Here is an 18,532-nt window from a genome sequence, read left to right on the forward strand (position 1 = left end):
AAATCTCTACTGAGAGCTTTTGGGAATCTTTTCGATCCCCTTTTTCAAAAGGGGAATTGAACAGATTCCTGGAAGTTCTCTTAGAGATTTATTTTTAAAATATATATGTGCCCATACATAACTGGATTTTAACTCCATTTCATTATGCTACTATGAGTATTTTGTAATAGCTGTTTTGCTCTACTCTGCCATATTTCTCTTGTGTTACTTTGAGATTGTGAAAGGTTTTATCATTCCTGATATAGAAGTTCACATTTTTTGTCTTTTAGTTGACAATGTAAGTTTTTGGTAGCAATCTGTTGTTTGTACTGTATGGTTCACTTTTGAAATTCGCAAAACTATAAAATTAGGCTGAGCTTGCTTCTCATGGTACATTTCAGGTGAAGGAGACAGCAACGTAAAGTGAATTTCTTGATAACCTTAACCTGAGCTCTATGCCACATTTTATGAAGAACAAAATGGGATCTTCCTCACTAGATGATGAGGATACAAATTTAATATTCTGAAGCAGTTAGAAGATGATGGTCCTATGCCTTCTTCCTCGCTGAATGATTATGATTGGTAAGTTATTTATTATTTGAATTATATCATTCTTATAGATTTTCTCTATGAAAGATGGTAATGATTAAGGCGACATCTCAGAGCTAATCCTTTAGAAATAACCAAGAATGGTCGGAGTTTTTACAGTACTTATTATCAGTTGGGAATTTTGTTTCTCTGAGTAGGTGGAACCTTTGCATTGTATTGAAAGTATAGTGAGCTTTTTTATATAACTTACCAAGTAATTACATAAAAAACTATTAGTTCAATTTATTGCAGCAGCTTAGATTCAAATTTTGCAGTGGTGACACCGATGTTGTGTGTAGGGGACCAGTATCACCTCCAGATGAGAGGGTTTAGGAATGACTCAGCAGACATCCCTCATTCTGTTTGGTGACACTCCTGCAGGATAAAATGTTGGCAGCAGTTGTTACTTTTTTCCAGTTTATTTAATCCGTCGTCTGTATTCAAGCCAAAAGTATAGTAGCGTCAGCTGAAAGCTTTCAGGCTGAGTTTTTCCCTTCCTTTGTTGATTCCAAATGAAGTGTAGTATAATCAATCTTTTTTGCTTTTTCAGCAAAAGTGCCGTTATTTGATTTAACTACCCTTTGGCAAGTCGGCAGGGCCTACTATAACGTGAACATTGGTTTGTCGTCGAATTGATATTTAAGTTTGTTTCTGATCTGGTATTGAATACTGCTTCAGTAGGGATTTTACAATCTATTGTTAAGTCATCTTTACAAAGTGTAATGCAACAACATAATTACAAGTACAGTAGTACTTCGAGATACGAAATTAATCCGTTCTGAGGCGCCTTTTTGTATCATGAGGTTTTCGTATGTTGGACCACATTTTACATGTAAAATGGCTAATCCGTTCAAGCCCCCACACAAAAACACCCCAGTAAATTTCATAATAAAGCTAAATTGACCTATAAACAATGAAATACTACAACAATTTGGACCATTCAATACGTAACTTAATAATAAAAATGCAAAACCTGTAAATAAAGTGTATATTAGTGTACAAGAAATATTATTACTGTAACGTAAAATGTGGAAGCTTACCTTTTGAGTGAGGCTATCTCCGAAAGTGGCGGCAGAGGAGGAGGAGGACAAACGGCAGATAACGTACGTACGTACGTACGTACGTACACTTAACTTTACGAAAACACAAAAAAAATTTAAGGAAAACTATAAAACTAAAATTTACGAAGCACATTAACAAAACTGTAACACTGAACTTTACAAAAAATAAAAAACTAAAAATTAAATTTTTTTTTTTTTAACTTTTTACTTTTACGTAGGCTTTTTTTTTTTTTTTTTTTTTTTTTTTTTTTTTTTTTTTTTTTTTTTTTTTTTTTTTTTTTTTTTTTTAAACAGAATTTCAACTTCATCACCACTTTCAACGTTCTGTTTTCATCACTTGGTTCTTCCTTTTTGCTTTCAACTTTCTTGTTTTTTATCACTTGGTTCTTCCTTTTTGCTTACTCCTGCTAATGCTGAAGGCCTCTTTAAAAGATAACGATCCAAGGAAGATTGGTTCTGCCTACTTTTGCACAATATTCCTGAAATGACTCAGGCAAACGTCATCGAACCTGCGCAAGCATGCGACCTGTGTAGCTTTTTTCGGGGTTGTCTTTTTTTTCGATAAACAATTGCACTTTATGAAAAGCGGATAGAACATCCTTAATTTCTGCCGTTGTCATAGGCTCCTCCTCCTCTTCCTCGCCGCTGCTAGAGAACTCCTCTTGAACGACGTTATGTTTGCATGGCCTCCAACTCCTTCAGGTCATCCGTCGTAAGCTCCTACGGGTGCTCCTCGAGAAGGTCGTTCCGATTTAGTCGTCCTCGTCGTACGACCAGCCCAGCCCCATGGACTTGCCGAGTGCAATGATCTCGTCAAGATCTGGTTCCACAACAGTTTCGGGATCGTCAAATGTTTCTGACATCTGCTAGTACCAGCTTCGCCCACGTCGAATCCCTCGAAGTCTCAGGCGGATACGGCATCAGGCCAGAGTTTCCTCCATGAGGAATTCAAGGTTTTGCCTCGAAACCTCCTGCCAAGCTTGGTCGATGAGTCGGATGCAAATGACGATGTCAAAAATGCTCCTTCCAAAATGACGCAAGGTGAGGTTTGTGGTATTGGTGATGTCGAAACATCTCTTGAAAAGATGTCGTTTCTGTACAGCTTCTTAAAGTTCGCTATCACTTGCTGGTCCATGGGCTGGAGGAGAGGGGTGGTGTTGGGCGGAAGAAAAAGAATCTTGACGAAGGAATATTTCCGCTAGAATATCTTCCTCAAGGCCAGGATGGATGGGGAGGGACATTGTCCTACACCAGCAGTTCATTTCAGGGGGAGGCGCTTCTCTTCCCAAAAAATTTCTTCACTGTCGGGCCGAAACAGATTTACCCGCTCGGTGAACAAAAGCCTCGTTACCTAGGCTTTTGCATTAGCCCTCCACATCACTGGAAGCTTCTCCTTCAGCACTTTGTGGGCCTTGAAGGCTCGAGTCTCGGAATGATAGACCAGTAGGGGCTTCACCTTGCAATCCCCACTGGCGTTTGAACAAAGTGCGAGCGTAAGCCTGTCTTTCATAGGCTTATGCCCAGGTAGCTTCTTCTCTTCCTCCGTGATGTACGTCCGACGAGGCATTTTTTTCCAAAAAAGGCCAGTCTCATCACAATTGAAGACTTGCTAGAACTGTAGCCTTCCTTGGTCATCATCTCGTCGAAAGTTTTCTTAAATGCTTCGCCGCTTTCGTGTCCGAGCTGGCAACCTCCTCATGACGCACCACCGAATGGATGCCAGTCCGTTTACGGAATTTCTCGAACCAGCCATACGGAACGCCTGTAAGTCTGGGGTTTGCGTTGAAGTCCCTTCCCCTCCGTCGTCTTCCGCCTGCGCAATTAAATCGCCGAGAATAGCGCTGGCCTTGTGGGCGATTGCTGTCTCCGTTACCGTATCGCCAGCGATTTCTTTGTCTTTTATCCAGACGAGGAGCAGCCGTTCCATCTCGTCGTGCACGTGGGTCCTCTTGCTGGACAAAATAGTGATGCCCTTGGACGGTGTACTGCTTTGATGGCATCCTTCTGTTTAAGGATGGTGCCTATTGTCGACGGATTACGGCCATATTCTTTGCGATCACACTCAATCGCTTACCAACTTCATACTTCTTGATGATCTCCATCTTTGTCTCCAAAGAGAGCATGCGCTTCTTTCCGTGAATTTCAACTTCTTGGGACCCATGACTACGTTATCTTGTACGTAATTTACGTAAAAGTTACACAATAAGTTTTCGCACAACACGATAATTGTACTGCAACGAAATCACTAATGAATTTATGTTACTAAAACGAAAAAATTGTTGGACCGAACGAATGCCGTGTGCGTACGATAAAGATGTTGATACGAAGAGGCCGAGATAGGTACGCCACCACGTATACGTATAAGATGCATGATGGGAGGGATGCTGTCCAATAGGAGAGAAGGATTTCATGGTGGTGACTAGCATCAGGAACCAATGGGAGAGCAGGAGGATGGTGGCGAGTCTACTAGTACTAGATGGCGGCGCGCGGCGCGAGTTTCAAAATTGTTATGCGGGCGAATCTCGGACTTTCAGAAACCTTTCGTATCTTGAAACTTTTCGTATGTAGAGCCGTTAAATTTTTCGCATTGGCTTTCGTATCTCGAGTTTTTCGTAAGTTGAGCCTTTCGTTTCTCGAGGTACCACTGTAGTGATAATAATGGAAACATTGTGTTGCTGAGTAGCATGATGAAGTAAACATTGCATTCGCTAGCATCGTTATCTATTAGCCTCATACATAGTAATATAAACATTGCTTCACTACCAAAATAATTTTGATAATAATCATACTAATGAAATACATTTCTGCAAGGCACTTCTTGCAAATTGGTATTTCATTGTTTAGTTACTGGCAAATTCACAGTAAATTTAAATGCTTTTCACCCTTTCTTTTCCAGAATTAAGTGAAAGGGTACAATGTAGCAGAAGAAAAATTTAGCTGTGATGGGCTTTACAGAGGACGCTCTCAGTAGCCAAGATCCGTACATGAAAGTGCTTAACCAGTGCATATGGCTCCCTTGCTTACTTCCCATACTATTGCTATTCTTGTGTTTGGGTTAGCAGATGTTAACCTTTTGATAGTGAAGTATTGTACAGTGGAGGAGATGACTACTCATTCCGGCCCGATACTCCAGGCACGGAGGTCCCTGTCCAGGACCTCATTCCAAGACCTGTTGCCACTTCCTAGGTATCGGTATGTGTAGTGGAGTGGCTTTCCAGCCATATCGGATATCCTAAACCCAGTCCCTGTCAGATTACTCTAAACCTGGGAAGAGACATGCTGTTGGTCCATGCGAGTCCGAAGGGGTTTACCCCCCAGATAGTTGCTTCTTGGTTGAGCTGCGGTTTGCAGGTTTGTCTTTGGATCCCAGTGTGAAGTTATGGATCCCAGTGTTTTCGGGATCCCAGTGTCCAGTAGATCTGAGCTCCCAGTGGATCCAAGCTCCCAGTGGATCCGAGCACCCTGTGGATCATAGCACCCAGCATGGTCTCTGTGCCCAGTGAGATCCAAGCACCCAACGAGATCGGAGTGGCCAACAGGATCCGAGCATCCAGGGAGATCCAGGTATAACACTGGGATCCGGTGGATCCAAATGTCCAGAGGGATCTGATGAATCCAAGCGTCCAGTTGAATCTAAGGGATCCATGCATTCTGTTGGATCTAAGAGATCCATGCATCCAGTGGGATCCGAGGGATCTGTGCATCCAGTGGATCTGAGGGATCCATGTGTCTAGTGGGATCTGAGGGATCCAAGCACCCTGTCGGTGCCGAGCCCCCAGTGGGGGCTGAGATCCCAGTGTCTAGTGTCCAGTGTTTACAAGGTTCAGTTAAATGAGTGCTTCCACCTGTCTGCCTGGCACCAGCTTTCAGGCTACCGGTGCCAACCTGCGTTGTCTGACGCCAGTTCCTTATTGGTTTGGCACCTGAATTTTAAGAACACACTGTTGTCCTGTTTTGTGCATCAGTTTCCATTGAAAAAGGGACCAAGTCTACCCTAAGACAAAACTTCTGGATCAGAATTGTTGACATGCTAAAGGGAGCTTCCTCTTTTGGCTATTTCATAGTCATCCAAGCATCTGTCAAGGTTGGAAATTTGGCTTTTATTTCAATGGAGCAAGACAGTTGTTTTTTTGTCTTCCCTCACTTTAGTACCTCATTGGATCTAGACTTTCTTGCAAGGTTGTTGGAAGTCCTAATTTTCTGGACTGACAGCAGGAGCGCTGGCCAGAGTCCTCCCCAAGTTACGTTGTCTACTTATCCCTGTTCTGGCCTGTATCATAATCCCTGAACCTGCTGGGTTGTGGACAAGCTCTATTGAATGTTCAGGTTCAAAGTCCATCTAGAACCTATGGTGTAATGGCAAGAGCTAGTTTCTTCCTCCGATTGGAACTCTTGGCAGCAGCTGCAACTTGGTGCCAGAAAAAGCCAGAAGTCCTGGGCCATCCACAACCCAGGGTGTTATGGCAAGAGTCATCTCATTCTCTGATTTGAGCATCATCTCCTTTTTTCCTAATGGACTTTATCTTCTGAGGCATGCTTGGAATTAGGAGAAGCATTTTCCTACTAGTAAACAATAAAGATGTTGGAATAGCCTCTACCTCATTAGCTTTCAAGCACTATATATTCCTTATGTCCATTCGACAGTCAACCCCCTGTTAGTATGATTGTTCTTCATTTCTCATAATTCTTAGGAAGTTTAAACAGTTTTCGAATTTTTTGGCAGTATCTGGCAAGTTTTAGTTACTGGCATGTATCATGGAAGGAAGCATAGGATTTTCTCGTACTGCATTGTCACCTCGTAGAACAAAGTGTCAAATTTTGGGGAGGGGAGTTATAAAGTACCCAGAGCACCCAAAATACTTAGTGGATGGTTTGTAGTTTTATTAGTGAAATAAAGTTTTTTATATACATACTTGCCAAGTAATTCCATTATCGGAGCCCTCCCTCCTCCCCTCTGATGGACGTAAGCATAAATGGAATGAGGATTTGTCTGCTCAGTGTTCCTAACCCTCTCTTGAGGGGGTGATACTGGTCACCTATACACAACATTGGTGTCGCTACCACAAAATTTGAATCTAAGCTGCTGCAAATAAATGAAACCAATTGCCTTGTAATTACTTTGTAAGTATATATAAAACTATTTTATTGTTGAAAAGTCATTTTAGGAGTCCAGCTGAACTTTTTAATGTAGGACTCTAGTGGAAAGTGTGAAGATTTGAGTAAAGTTTTGAAATTCTGAAATTTTGGAGTGTATTTGGCAGTTGGGTATATGATAAAATTAATAAAAATGTGAGAATAATAAAAATTATTACATTCAGCATTGGTGGTAGTTTTAACATTTTTCTCAAAAGTGGGTTGAAAAAATTAATGGTGCACGGTTTGTGCATATGTTTGAATTTTGATTTTGGAAATATCACATACAGGTGTAAATTAAGTTTATTATTCCTTGTTAAATTTTGTTATTCATACATTTTAGTATGAATCACATTCTCAAAGACTTAAGAAAAACTCTGTGCCATTCTGTTATTGGTTATGAGTAACAAAAGAATCCTTACATATTCTGACTGAATATGTTTCAAAAGTTTTCTGTTCCATTTTCAAAACTTAAAAATACATTTATTTGTCGTATGTATACAGTAACAACTTTTAGCTTAGAATTGGAACCTTGTGGTCACCTGTTAAAGTACTTTTATTATGATGATAATGATTTTTCATTAGGCTGTAAGGAATGTTATGGTATTGTGTTATTTCTGCTATATATCATTTCATATTTCAGTGAGGCTATGAAAGCCCAGGCTTTGAAGACAGCTCAAGAAGCATATTCCAATCAGCAGGCAAGGTTAAACCAATTTTCAGGTGACCAGAATGAAGGTATATGCTTGGGTGGTGGTAGAGAAGCTAAAGAGCATCCCCAGCCTCGCATATTCAAGGGAATTCTGAAGAGCTACCAAATGAAGGGAATGAACTGGCTGGCTAATCTGTATTATTTTGTAAGTTATCTAATCTATCGTTGTTCTTAACCAGTCTTCAACTTGATAGTAAGATAGAAATTCATAAGACTACAGAATTTTACAGTTTTATGGCTTTGTAAAACAACACAGTAATCTATTTTAAAACTTTTTCATTAATTGTGTTGCAAACAGTAGAAGAAAATAATTTTTTTTAGGTTTTAGGCTTTAGAGTAAACAATTGGTTAGAGAGAGAGAGAGTAATCAGCGTGTTTACACTTGGATCTTAAGTGCACCAAAGAGATTAATTATGCCACAATACATCAACTTACTGTTGGCAGACGCCAGACTTTTAAAACAAACATAAGGATTTTGCAAACAAATAAGTAATAAGTCAAGAATGCAAGAAAAGGAAAGAGAAATAAAATAACTTTTCACAAGGAAGCCAATTAAACAAACAATCGAAGGCATGCAGAAGCTGAAAGCAGTGCGAGTTTGTTTATTACAGAGTTGAGCTACTTTTACAGTAGTAAAACAATCGTAAAAAGCAATTGTCACTAGATTGGTATTTTACTGTAACAAAAATAAAAGTGATTTGGGCAGACAGAGCGTAAGTGAAAGAAATGGGGGGAATAATCATCTTAGATCAGCTGATAAGTCAATGGGAAGCAGAGCTGTTCTCTCTCTCTCTCTCTCTCTCTCTCTCTCAGTTCACCGAACACTGATGCACGGGAAAGCCTTTTTTTTTTTTTGTTTTTTTTTTTTTTTTTTTTTACTGTATTGCATTTGTTTTCACTTTATCATTATGTTAAATTTATTGTGAAATAACATTTTATTTTTTATGTGAATTGGTACTGCTTTGATATACATATTATAGTAAAGATTTTACTGTCTCTTCTCTCCTCAACCAGAGCCATATATTACAGCTCTGTCTTCAACAATACCATGACACATGATAACTTAAAATCATTCATTCATTATTCGTAAAAAATATAACCGCTCCCTCCCTCTACCTCAAGTTAGCTGTGTATCACCGCAATGACAAATGATTTTGTTAATCATTTGTGCTAAATTTTATTGTTAAAAACTGTTCTTTCATTTACTGTTTTGTTAATATTGTTCAACTAGACTCTCTCACTCAGTACACCGAACACTGGCTCAATTAAGACTTTTCTGTATTGCATTTGATTGTTTTCATATTTTATCATTTTGTTAAATTTATTGTGAAATATTTTATTTTTATGTGAATTGGTACTGCTTTTACATACATATAGTAAAGATTTTACTGTCTCTTCTCTCCTCAATAATACCACGACGCACGACAACTTAAAATCATTCATTCATTATCCCTCAAAAACATAAACGCCCCCTTAGGTTAGCTGTGTATCACCGCAATGACGAATAATTTTGTTATTCATTTGTGCTAAATTTTATTGTGATAAGCTTTGTTCTTTCATTTACTGTTTTGTTAATATATTGTTCAACTAGACCATCTCACTTGGCGCACCGAACACTGGCTCAATTAAGACTTTTCTGTATTGCATTTGATTGTTTACATATTTTATCATTTCTTTAAATTTATTGGGAAATCCCCTTTTTGTGTGAATTGTTATTGCTATTATACATACATACAGTAATATTTTAACTCTCCCTTCTCTCCTTCTCTCCTCAACATATCAGTGTTCCCTCGTTCAGTCTCAAGTCAGCTGGGTGTGACGTCACTGCGGTTATGTAGATTTTATGCGTCTTTTATGCTGAATGTTATATTGAAAGTTAAATTTTGTATTAAATGCTTTATACTTATATTTATTTTGTCAAATATTGTTATCATTAAGTATATATTGTAAATGAAAAGTAAATTTAATACAGTTTAACTTGTAAGACCCAGTAGGCCATCGAATACAAGTATAAACTAGATAATCAGTCAGTTCAAAGTATAAACATTTGTTCGACAAACGATACAACATTTTCTTGAAAATTTTGTTAAAAAAACAGAAAGTTTGACATAAACGTTCAACAAAAGAGGTACCACTGTATATGAATTTTCTTATAGAAGTAGAATATCTTGAATGTGCATGTTTAGACTATACAATATGCTCTTGGGGCTCATCAGATTTTATTATTTATCAGAAAGCCAATCCCAAAATCATTAAAAAATTTGATAGGTTATTATATTAATTTTTTCCAATACAGGCAGTCCCTGGTTATTGGCATGAGTTCCGTTCTTGGCAAGGTGCTGATAAGTGAAAACTATCATTAACTGGAACTCACCAATTAACCAGTTAATTGCACCAATAACCAGTCAATGTTGCCTCGGTTAAGTATGTTATGGCGCTATAAATATTGTCGGTGCCATAACCAGAACTTGGTGCATTATGGTGTCATAAATCGTCAATTTTATGGCGCTAGACAAGTGCCATAAAACTGGATCGCCATTAACCAAGTCCACTGATAACCAGGGACTGCCTTACCATAAAAAAAATTAGGAAATTGTTTTAAAAGACAGTAGGAAGGCTTTTCCTTATTACTTTATTTTACAAATTATATCAATAAAATTAATCTCACAATCATAAAAATAGTGTAGTCAAAGATGCCTATTTCTAAAACGAGTCATATCCATTTACATATTTTTATATATATTTTTAAATTTTAAAGAGTGAATTGATATCAAAGTCTTTTAGCTCACATCTTTGATTTTTAAATGAGAGTAGGGGTAGAATAGCACATGTAGTAGCATGTAGTACATGTAGTAGCATGTACAAAACATAAACCTTGGAATTCAAGGTATTTAAAACAGAATAAAAACATTTTTGCGCCATCTCCTAACCTTTGGAAGTCTTTTCTGTTGATAAAGGGAAGTCACAGAGGTGAAGTCTATTTCTTGATTGTACTACAGTATTCAGAAAAGGAATAAAATGTTGAAGATTGTGTTTGATGGTATAGAGCTCTTTGAAGACTTTTGCCTCATTGTTTAGGGCAAAGAAATATGTTCAAGTATTCAGGCTACCGAGAAGTAGAATGTTTGCAGACTGACTTGCTGTTTTTCACATATACATTCACAGCTGATTAGTGAAAGACCAATGATTAGTTCACAAGAATCCATTGTGGCCAGTCTCTCTCTCCCAAGTTTGTAGTGTAAGGAGTTTAGCAATTAGGACCTTGATACTTATGATATCAGCTTCATATATTTAATTAGTAACCAGCTTTAGATATTTGGTGCTATATTATGTAAAAATCAGTATGAAAATTTCATATTTTGATATTTAATGTTGCCCACTGGATGAGGAGGCTTTATAACACTTTATGACTTTTACTTGTAGGGGATAAATGGAATTCTAGCTGATGAGATGGGTCTTGGTAAGACGGTGCAGTCAATAGCCTTCCTTGCCCATATTTGTGAACAATATGGTGAGTAGAATAACTTACATTTGTGAGGTATATGCTTGTTTACATTATCTCCAAATTCTTGTAGCCACTAATTGTGCCAGTTTATTTTTTCAAAGGTGGCGGTACTATTAAAGAATAACAAATATTATTTAAATGGATCTCTTAATCCCTGTACATTGTAGTCCATCCTTTTCTGATCTTTTAGCCTACTACTTTTTTTTTCTCATTTTGAAAAGATTTCATGTGATTGTATGTGGTAAAACAGGAGCAAACCAGGTAGAACAATAGTTCCGTGGTGGGACAAGAAAAAATAGATTCCTTGATATACTATATAAATGGAATGAATTGAAAGACTTTCCTTGAAAATAAACAGCCAACTAATCACAGACCATGAAGACGGTGCTGTTAAGTTTGGGGCAAATTTCCATGTATTGCCACACCAAAGCATTATTAAATCACAAGCCATTAGGGGCTTATGTAAAAATTAATTTGCATTTTGATAATAACACGGAAGAATTTCACTGCCACCTTTACAACTAGAGAATTACACTGTGCCTTATCATCAAGCTGATAATAGATATAATGTTTTTATTATAATAAAGTGGACGAACTAAAGTTTCTAGATATTTGTGCCCTTGCTCAGTGTAGTGGAAATTGGTAAATGTACATGAAAATTATTTGTTATATGTCCAGGCTAGTATTAGCATATGCAGGCAATTTTGAAAGTCTGCACTGATATCTGGTAACATCATTCAAATTGGACAGAACTCATTGATATGGACAAGATGAACAATACTGGAATCGAATATGGTATCAAAGTGTAAATAAAGTAGGGTGAACATGGAAAGGAAACTTATCAGTTTCCTAATTTTTATTATATTTAAATGTCATATTGTTCTTTTGTAGTCTACATGGTTTTTTGGCTTATTATTTGTTCACATAAATTAGGCATAGTTAGTTTAGGTTTTTGGTGTAGTTTAACAGTTTTATTGCCTTGTTTGCATTTTGCCCTTGCCCACACTTCCTGAACCTATTTGTTTAAATGAAAGGGTGGTTACTTTATAAAACTTGTAAGTTTGTATAAAAAAAACTAGATTTATGTTGTATACAATATAAACTATCTTCCAAATTAATGGAACCCATAAGATAGTAATATCAGTTATTTCCTCAAGCTAACATTTGGTTTTCTTTTCAGGCATGAAATGTGGTGTGAGGATAATGTAGTGTTTAAGACTACTGAGGTAGATGTGTCATTGTGAAGTTTAATGAATATATTAATTTCTTTTTCTTTTTTATCTACGTAGATACCTGGGGACCTTTCCTTATAATTACTCCAGCTTCAACACTTCACAACTGGACTGGAGAGATTGCAAGATTTGTACCTAGTTTCCAGGTGAGTAAAGCAGAATTATCTTGGTTAACCCTCCGGACACATGATGAGTAGGGATGGAGAAAATTTAGTCAGATAAGCAGTAGGTATGGAAATAGTAGGGTGAATACTTGGAAAAGCCCAGGAAATCATGGAAAAGGATTATTGAAGACTAGATCTGTTATGGAATTAAGACAGAAAGAGGATACGATAGATGAGAGCATCATAACATTTTACGTCAGCTTGTACCTCAAAAAGGTACAAGCTGGTGTAAAATGTTATGTTGGTGAAAAGTCAGATTTAATGGATTAAGACCACTCTTCTTTTCTCCCTCAACTTAAATATTCAGGGTAGGACATAGTTTTAGCATTGTAAGTACCGTACTATATTTTATTTTGAAAGATTAAACTATGCGATTTTATTGTTCAGGAACTTTGCCTTTACCTATTATTCCTAAGCCAGCTTGGTCTTTTTAGCTGTTTCAGGGGATTAGACCATAATAAGCAAATTACTGAATTTTCTTAAGTGTTCACCTGTTGCCTCAAGTAGTCACCTATTGACTTACAGCCTAGTAAATGTAGGTTCTAATATTAATAGCTTGGTTAGACCTGACTCAGTAAGGTCAAATCCAGATGGTACTTGCAGATGTCTCCTTCCTCATCAGCTTTGTGGTGTTTTGTAACCCACAGGTTTCTATTGTCATCTGAATACTTAATTTTCTTTTTGCAGTTTACTTAGCATCAATAAAGTAATTAACGGTAAAGCATTTATCTTCTTCCCTCTGTTGAGTGGCCTTAGCTTAGGCCTGTAATAGAATCCTTTTATATTTAGTAATGATCTACTTTTTAAATTTCATAAAAACATTTTGTGAATTAGGAGTTTGTATGTTAAAGTGACAGGGTGGTAAGTCACTAAGTCATTCTAATGTCAGACAACACCATGGTGGTAGCGTATGTGAACAAAGGGGGAGGGGGGTTGGCTGGTGTCTCCTCAGCTTCATTTGCTGATAGTCAAGTTGCACCAGTGGGCAATCGACAACTCGGCGTAGCTCATGGCCTGGTACATTTAGGGCAAAAGGAATGTGGTGACCAACAAGCTAAGTCGTCGAAGTCAAGTTCTAGGTACAGAGTGTTCTCTCCATCAGAACATAGTGGACAGTCTATCCCATCAATGGGGAAGACCTATGTTAGACTTCTTTGGTACGCACTTCAATTAGTGAATGTTTATCAACGGAAAAGTCTTGCCAAATTTTTTGCAAATAATTTGACCTCTGTCCGAGATCACGTCTCGCAGCCAACTGAGACCGATACTGCTTGTTTCGAATCACGGGGGCTTCCAAAACCGCCTCGAGCATTGCTGAGTCGATCTAATCCAGCCGCATTCAGAATATCCAGGAGGAAAGATCGCTTATCATCCTCGGCTACCCAAACAATCTTCTGTAATGTTCTCTGATGTAGACCCAACATTCAGAAACCAAAGAAAGACCTGGGACAGTGATGATGCAAGTATGACTTAAAGGGTTTATTTGCCCTTACTGTAATCCCTGCTTTTATACCAGAAGCATTTGATAAGTGTATTTAGTATTTACCAATATCATGGTTATGTGTTTTAGGTTGTGCCTTACTGGGGAAATCCTGAAGAACGAAAAAATCTTCGGAAATTTTTTGATGGGAAGAATTTAGGCACTCGTGAAGCTTCATTCCATGTAGTGGTTACAAGTTACCAGATTGTCATTCAAGATTTCAAGTTTCTTAATCGGTTGAAGTGGAATTATATGGTTCTGGATGAAGCTCAAGCCATCAAAAGCATAAACAGGTAAGAATGTTTTAATTGACTTTTGTGTAATGGTTAGAAAAGTATACTATTAGATTAGTGTGTTGGAGTTATTTCTCTCTTGCTTTTTCTGTATTGGTTTGATTTATTTTAAGAAGGAACTAATTTGGAAGTTAAAGGTTTATTATATGATTAAGATAGTGAAAGTTAACTTAAAAGTAGTGCACTTACAGCCAGAGATGGAAGCTGTTACTGGGCTTCAGTTGCCGGAATCGACTCCTCCTATCGGGTACTCCAATTCAGAACAGCATGGCAGAGTTATGGGCCCTCCTCCATTTCATCATGCCCTCACTATTTGACTCCCACTTGTGGTTTAATGAGTGGTTCAGCAAAGACATAGAAGGGCACGTAGAAAACAAAACTCATGTGGATGAAAGTAAGTATTGTAAAATACATCGCATTCAACTGATTCCTTATCAACACAGTTATTGTTGAAGAACACCCTGTACTTACCAAACCTCTTTATTTTATGTATTGGGCACATCATGACCCACTGCCACTCATACTAAACATACCTCTCCCTTCTCCCTATATGCTATTTTGAACAGTCTCAATCCAGTCGTCTTGTGCAATAATTGTACCCCAGGGAAATTTAAGAAAAATGGAAGAAATTTAAATTTTGCAATTTTCAAAAGTAAGTAACAAGACTAGTTTTATTGTTTTTTAACATGGAGTTAATTTGTTTTTCAGTTTGTTTGGGTCTGAATGAAAATCACTCATTTAGGTGGAATTTTTATCGCACATTTCAAGCTTAAATGGTGTTAAATGGCAGTACTAGAATTACATTAATTTCTCTTAATTTACAGAACATTTAAATCGACTTCATATGATTTTGAAGCCTTTCATGTTGCGGAGAGTGAAGACAGAAGTAGAAAATGAACTAACAGATAAAATTGAGGTAAGAGTTCTGATTGCTGTGTAAACTGTGGCTTGATATTATTTGAATTTGCACCTTTTTATTTTATATTTGCTTGAAAATTAATGATCCTACTGATTCATAAATGTATTTTGACCCTTCATATGACCAAGAGAGAAGCCAGGAATAACAAAAATTCTCTCTCTCTCTCTCTCTCTCTCTCTCTCTCTCTCTCTCTGTAGTTAAACAATATACTACATGTATATTATTATTTATAGTCTAGTTGCCTAAATTATTTTGACCTTTCTCCAAGTTTTTCCACTATATGAAAAACAAATCCTTTCATCTGACCATGTAAGAGTCTACTATGTGATTCATTATGCAGGTTAAGCTTCATTTTAAGAGTTCTTGATAACCAATAATTCAGTAGTATTATGTTTTTTTTTTACTTTAATTATAATTATAAGGAATTTTCCAGATCATGATGTACTGCCCTTTGACACTACGGCAAAAGTTTTTGTACAATGGCCTGAAAAACAAGATTAGTATTGATGAATTGTTAAGGTCTTCAATGGGCCCATCTTCACAGCAATCATCTGTTACTTCATCTTTGATGAACCTAGTCATGCAGTTTAGGAAGGTGAGTAAATTCTTTGGCTGATTTTTTTCTTGGTAGGGAGAAAACACATTGATATAGATCATAGATGAAACTATTATAAATTGTTGGGGGTAAATGCTGATGTAAGTCCTGTTAGAAACTGAAGTGAGGTTTTGTAAATTTGGTACTATTTTCCTCTTTAAAACTCAAATGAAGCTTTTTATATTAGATAATATTTTTATCATTTGACACAAAAATATGATTTTGTATAGTTGACAAATTTTAGATGTGTCAATACTTTATATCATGTAATTACTTTATTTCCAGTATGCATTTTTAACATTTTAATTTTTTGCTGTGCGGGGTGGAACACTTAATATCTAATTTCAAAGATTTTGCAGAGAAAGATATTTATATCTTGGATTCATCTCCTGTTCATGGTTGTAACCAGCTTTATCTCGGTCTCAGTTTTGTACCCACATAAATTACATTTATTACAAGCTCATCAGTCATATGTCCACCTTTGCAGTCTTGAATATCCCTTGATACACACCATATTTTTGGTTTCCAGACAGATACTACAATACTCAAAGTCTGTAGTAGTACTGTCATCAATAACTATATGACTCTCCCGTACTTTTTTGCTTGGTAATCTTAAATAGGTTTCAGTCATCATTAGGAGTATACATATTCATAAAAGTTAATAACAATTTATTTTTAATTTGGCCTTTTGTTGGTGTTTGTAATCTTTTTTACTTTCTCTTCTGTTTTTGGAATTCTTCTAACCTTACCTGTTAACAGGTGTTGTCTCTGCAGGCTTCCTGTTCTATCTGCTTATTTGTTCTGATGGGAATATGAAACACTTTCATAGATGGAGTACTCAGTATAAGGTACTCTGTGTTGATCTCTTGTCTTGTAAAGAAAACAAAAGCCTATCGGGTACTGTAAGTCACCCTTGACCTGAGCTGAGTTAGCTCTTCCATTTTGTTATTAGCCATAGCAACTGGCAGAAAAGCTGGCAGTCACTATGAGCAACAAAACCACAGTGGTAGCCTATATAAACAAGCATGGGAGCACTATCTCTCAAGAGCTGAACAATTTGGTGGTAGAAATGCATGTGTGGTTGGAGTCCCAGGGCCAGGACCTGAGAGTCAGGTACATCCCAGGTAAGAAGAATGTTAGCACTGAAAAACTAAGAGGCAAGAAGTCTTGGGCACCAAGTGGTCCCTAAAATCAGAAAGTAGCTGACAAGTTGATGGAGTTGTAGAAAGGTCCAATGATCAATCTCTTCATCTCAGCAAGGAGTGCCAATCCTCTTTGTACTGTACTCCAGTTCCCTGCCTAGGGGACGACATGGCTATGTATATCTCCCTACCATTCTGATAGCTGAGGAAGGTGATCAACAGGTTCTTTGCATCTCAGAATGACATTGTTAGCACCCCCTTGGCCACAGGTGGAGTGGTACACAGACCATCTTCTAGTAGACATACCAAGGGACTTTCCAAAGCCCCTGACTTTCTGGTTCAGGAGTACATTGGGAGGTACCATCAGGTGTTAGGCTCCCTCCAGCTTCATGGTTGGAGACAATCCAGCAATTTATGTGAAAGAAAGGTTTATCAGAGCTATCTGCATAGGTGATTGCGAACAGTCTCTGGCCTTCTTCTGCTGGGGTTTACTAGGGAAAATGGACAGTCTTCTGCATTTGGTGTTGTGAAAGGGACCGCAATCCACTCAAGACCACTGTGAGGGAAGTAGCAGACTTCCTGGTGCACCTGCATAAGGAGGACCTCTCAATCACAGCATTCAAATGCTACAGAGCTGCCTCGGCCCACATCTTTAGGGCAAGGGGAATAGGTTTTTCGAATGCCTAGAAACTGTCTGCACTAGGAAAAGAAGAACCTACCAAGGGAGTTAAGACTTCTGGAGTGGGGTTACCACAACTACTGTGATGTCTGCCCTATGAACCCATTAAGAAAACATTAGATAGAGACCTGACGTTGAAGACTATTTTTTCCTCTTTCTCATATCGGCCAAGAGTTGGGGAGCTTCGTGCCCTCTTGTACAGCATCACACATGCTGCTGGATGGTCCTCCATCTCCTTGGAGTTTGTCCCAGGCATGTACTACTCTTAATTAATTTTTCTTTCACCAAGAGTAAGTAATTTTTATGTTTACCACTTATATTGTGATTTTGTTTTGTGCCCTGTGTGCTGTGTGTCATTTGTTATTGTCCGTTTTTTGGCTTTATCTGTGTGTTTTTCAGTATTTTGTTTCTGTGCTGTAGATAAAATTGTGCTGGATATTTCTTAACACATTCATTCATGGCTGCTCATCCAGTAATTATTATCTTAATCAGGGGTTAAGCCAGTCTAAAGAGATGCTGTTATCATATTTCTTTGGCCACAACTGCATCTCTTTTTCTTCCGTTGACTCTGGGTAAGTCCCTACTGCTGTAGGTTTTAGTCCCTACTGCTGTAGGAAAACCTAATGGAGAATACCACACTCTCCACCCTATTTGTGTGATGATCTGTCTCCCTCAGTGTCAGCAGCTAAAGCCAGCTACTATGAGAGGAGACATTCTCTGACACCTGAGGTCTTCATGGCCTGTATGACCCCAGACAGAAGATGAACAGGTTCTCACTCTACCACTCCACCCAAGATGTGTATGCATCCCAGGATACTTGAAACTTTCATCCCCTCCTACTGTTCTTGCTGCCTATGTTAAAAGTTCAGACACCACATATACCTTAAACTATCATCTGAAAATTAATATCATTTTAATATAATTTCAATATCACCTAGATATTTTAATATAATTTCAATATCGCTTTAATATAATTCCAGTATGTATTATTTCTGAGCGACATAGCTATATCGAAGTGAGAAAACCAGTTTAGGGAGCTGTAGTTACTAA

The 18,532-nt window shown here is 37.6% G+C and overlaps 1 protein-coding gene across 2 annotated transcripts in view; it reads left to right on the top strand.

The window, feature by feature from the left end:
- Positions 1 to 501: 501 nt before the first annotated feature.
- The window catches only part of LOC135207997 (chromatin-remodeling ATPase INO80-like), a 140,642-nt gene continuing 122,611 nt past the window's right edge, over positions 502 to 18,532 (top strand). For both annotated transcript variants that reach the window (XM_064240087.1, XM_064240088.1), the window contains exons 1-8: positions 502 to 561; positions 7,405 to 7,618; positions 10,897 to 10,984; positions 12,268 to 12,356; positions 13,945 to 14,147; positions 14,339 to 14,541; positions 14,972 to 15,063; positions 15,500 to 15,661. In XM_064240087.1, coding sequence (XP_064096157.1) covers positions 530 to 561; positions 7,405 to 7,618; positions 10,897 to 10,984; positions 12,268 to 12,356; positions 13,945 to 14,147; positions 14,339 to 14,541; positions 14,972 to 15,063; positions 15,500 to 15,661 — 1,083 coding nt within the window. In that variant the 5' untranslated portion in view covers positions 502 to 529. The remainder of the gene's footprint in view (positions 562 to 7,404; positions 7,619 to 10,896; positions 10,985 to 12,267; positions 12,357 to 13,944; positions 14,148 to 14,338; positions 14,542 to 14,971; positions 15,064 to 15,499; positions 15,662 to 18,532) is intronic.

This window comes from Macrobrachium nipponense, chromosome 34 (assembly GCF_015104395.2).
Source record: "Macrobrachium nipponense isolate FS-2020 chromosome 34, ASM1510439v2, whole genome shotgun sequence".
Lineage (NCBI taxonomy): Eukaryota > Metazoa > Arthropoda > Malacostraca > Decapoda > Palaemonidae > Macrobrachium > Macrobrachium nipponense.